The 2809-nt window shown below is 41.2% G+C and overlaps 1 protein-coding gene across 1 annotated transcript in view; it reads left to right on the top strand.

Moving 5' to 3' along the window:
* Positions 1 to 1463, top strand: part of CNMD (chondromodulin) — an 11161-nt gene extending 9698 nt beyond the window's left edge. Inside the window, exon 5 of the mRNA XM_014527917.2 lies at positions 585 to 1463. Coding sequence (XP_014383403.1) covers positions 585 to 800 — 216 coding nt within the window. The 3' untranslated portion in view covers positions 801 to 1463. The remainder of the gene's footprint in view (positions 1 to 584) is intronic.
* Positions 1464 to 2809: the final 1346 nt, after the last annotated feature.

The raw sequence follows: 2809 nt of genomic DNA on the forward strand, positions 1-2809 counted from the left end.
CCATACAAAAGGTTAGAGCAGTTTCCGCCCAAGTTGGAGGACTCCACAACCACCTCGTGGAGAACTCTGAGCGCGCTGTGGAGCCTAGCAAACTCCGCGTGCGTCTTGGAGGAGGACAGAGAGGCCTGATCAGCTCTTAGCCACTCCCCGTCATAGTGTAATTTGATGTATCCCCCGTGTGAAAAGCGCTCGTGGAGTCGTATATCGACGACTCATTTCGATTCGGTTCGGAAGAGATCTCACTTGTGTTTGTGTCTGCAACTGCAACTCAAGCAAGTTTCCTCCCTGCACTGTGACCATCGGCAGTGTAAGTAAAGCTTTCTTTATAAAACCAATACGCTGTCTCGCCTCTCCATCCACCAGCCCGCCTGACGTTCGCTTAACTAACCAGCGTTTCCCCTCGCTCGGCTCCACGCAGCCAAGACATTTACATTGTGACCTATTTATTTACTTCGGCAATTCTAGAGTAGAAGTGGAGCAAAGCAATGGCAAATCAAGCACAGACTGATGGGTAACACAAATGTGGGACACTTTTGTTTCTGTGTAATGTACTTGAGACACTATGTTTTTATTTTGTGTTTCAGCAATTTGAAGGTGAAGGAATGGCTTTTGACCCAATGCTGGACCATCAAGGCATATGCTGTAGTGAATGTAGACGAAGTTACACACAGTGCCAGAGAATTTGTGAACCTCTCATGGGCTTTTACCCTTGGCCTTATAACTACCAAGGATGTCGTACTGCCTGCCGAATAATTATGCCTTGCAGATGGTGGGTGGCCCGTATAATGGGTCTTGTGTAAGAAGGCGCAGTCAGAGCCTTGACCAAAAAAGCAGCAGCTTGAAAAACTGATAAAAGACTACAGCCAAAGAAACATTACCAATCTTCATTTTTAAAAACACTAAGTTTATATTAATGTACCAAAATGAGGTCTGTTACTCCATCTGTAAATAAATAAAACCTTAAATTAATATTTGATGAGCTTTACAAATGCCAAGCGTAACTTGTATTCTTCAAGTGAACTGTGTGCTAAAAGCTATTGAATGTGGAATGCAAGATGTCCCAAAACAGATTATATTAACTTTGCTTATAAATCAGTTTAGAAGCTTGCTTATAAATTCAAATTTGATATTTCATAACAAATCTGTCTCTTGTGAAATAGATGTGAAAATTTATGTCCAATTAGGTGACTAGCTAACCTTGTACATTTGGGACTACCTTTCAACCATGTCGCTTACTTAAATAAATCACCAGTTAAGTGGCTCCCTGTTGTTATTCTTACAGAGTTGCCAGATCATTATGAGCAGTTATAAACCAATTACAGCATACCTTTCCCACTAAGCTGCTTCGGGTAGAGAAGAATTAATGTCAGCAGCAAAAAGAAAAGGCAAGAAAAAGAGAAGCCGTCGAAAGGAATGTACACAGCAAGAGCGCCACATGGCTTTGTACAACAGCACATCAAAGTAGCCCCAGCATCAAGTCTTGTATCCATAGTACCGCTGTAGTGTCTAGCAAGCATCAGCTCTGTAACACCGTTAGCTAGAAAAGCACTTACATCCAGTTGTATACTGCAGAGAGCCTCAAGGCACTTCAGAATCTATGATAGCTGCTTTAATTATATGTCCTTAACCTAGAAGCTTTCAGGGCCAGATTATGATCCTTGAGGACCACTCATGGGTGTCATGTGAAGCTCCATTGGCTTCAGCAGAACTGCACAAGTGAGTAACTGCTCTCCAGCCCAAGTAGAGAGCTCGCAATGTGACTGCTAATGTTGAAGCAGATACTATGCAAATATTGGGATTGATCCTACAAAGTACAAAGATCCTCCCTAATGAAGGTACTGGAAGCTAAGACACTTGTAGGATGGCTCTTATCATAGGTTTCTACCTTTAAAGGATACAGGGCCAGATTCTGCAATCCTTGCACTGGGTAGCAAGTACTCTTTCAACAGTCCCACTAAAATTATGGGACCACCCACAGAATAAAGGGTGCTTCACTTCCCCACTCCATGAACGAATGGCGCAAGTTTGCTATATTCTTTGCTGGGATGTTGTGGAGTTGCAAACATTCTGAGGTATTGCCAGGTTGCCAGTGGTACTAATACTACCCACCAGGGACAGAGGAAGAGAGAAAAAAATTGACATAAAGATGGATTACAGAAATAAGACAAAGCAGTATATCAAAACAGCAGTGTTAAACCAAGAAGGTGGGATGAGTGCAGAACTTTGCTCAGACTAATCAGATTCTCGCTTCTTCATATTCACCATCTCCCTTAAAGTGAAAAACCTTTCTTCTTTAATAAATTACAAAGATGTAATTGAAGATGTTGGCATGGGATTTTAAAGCCTGTTTGATATGAGGTTGATTTTTAAGTCAACCTCGATCACTGTGTGGTCAAGCACAGCAGTTGGATGCTAAGGCACTTAGATGATGTCTGGATTTTTTCCCCTAATTTTTTAATAGATTAAACAAAAGTCCTTAAAAAGTTTGTTTTCTGCAATTTTTCATATGCAGTAGGCCTTAGCAGTTGCCTACAAATGTATGTTCAAGAACTGTAAGCAGAAGGAAAGCAACAATGCTTTAGAAGCGGGGAGGAAAAGCAAGAGGGCACATGTAAATGGACCACATTCCACTATCAGTCCTTTGTTCATCTAACCTGTTCAGTGCAAGAGAGCATGAAGCTGAATCTAGGAGGTAATGAGAATATCGGAAATCTTTTTAATCTCTAATGGGCATGAATATCCAGTTCAAAATATTTAATCATCTTAAATTGTGAAGGGGTTTGTATTATTTTTGCCCCAGTGCAAATAT

This window comes from Alligator sinensis, unplaced genomic scaffold (genome assembly GCF_000455745.1).
Source record: "Alligator sinensis unplaced genomic scaffold, ASM45574v1 scaffold59_1, whole genome shotgun sequence".
NCBI classification, from domain to species: Eukaryota; Metazoa; Chordata; order Crocodylia; family Alligatoridae; genus Alligator; species Alligator sinensis.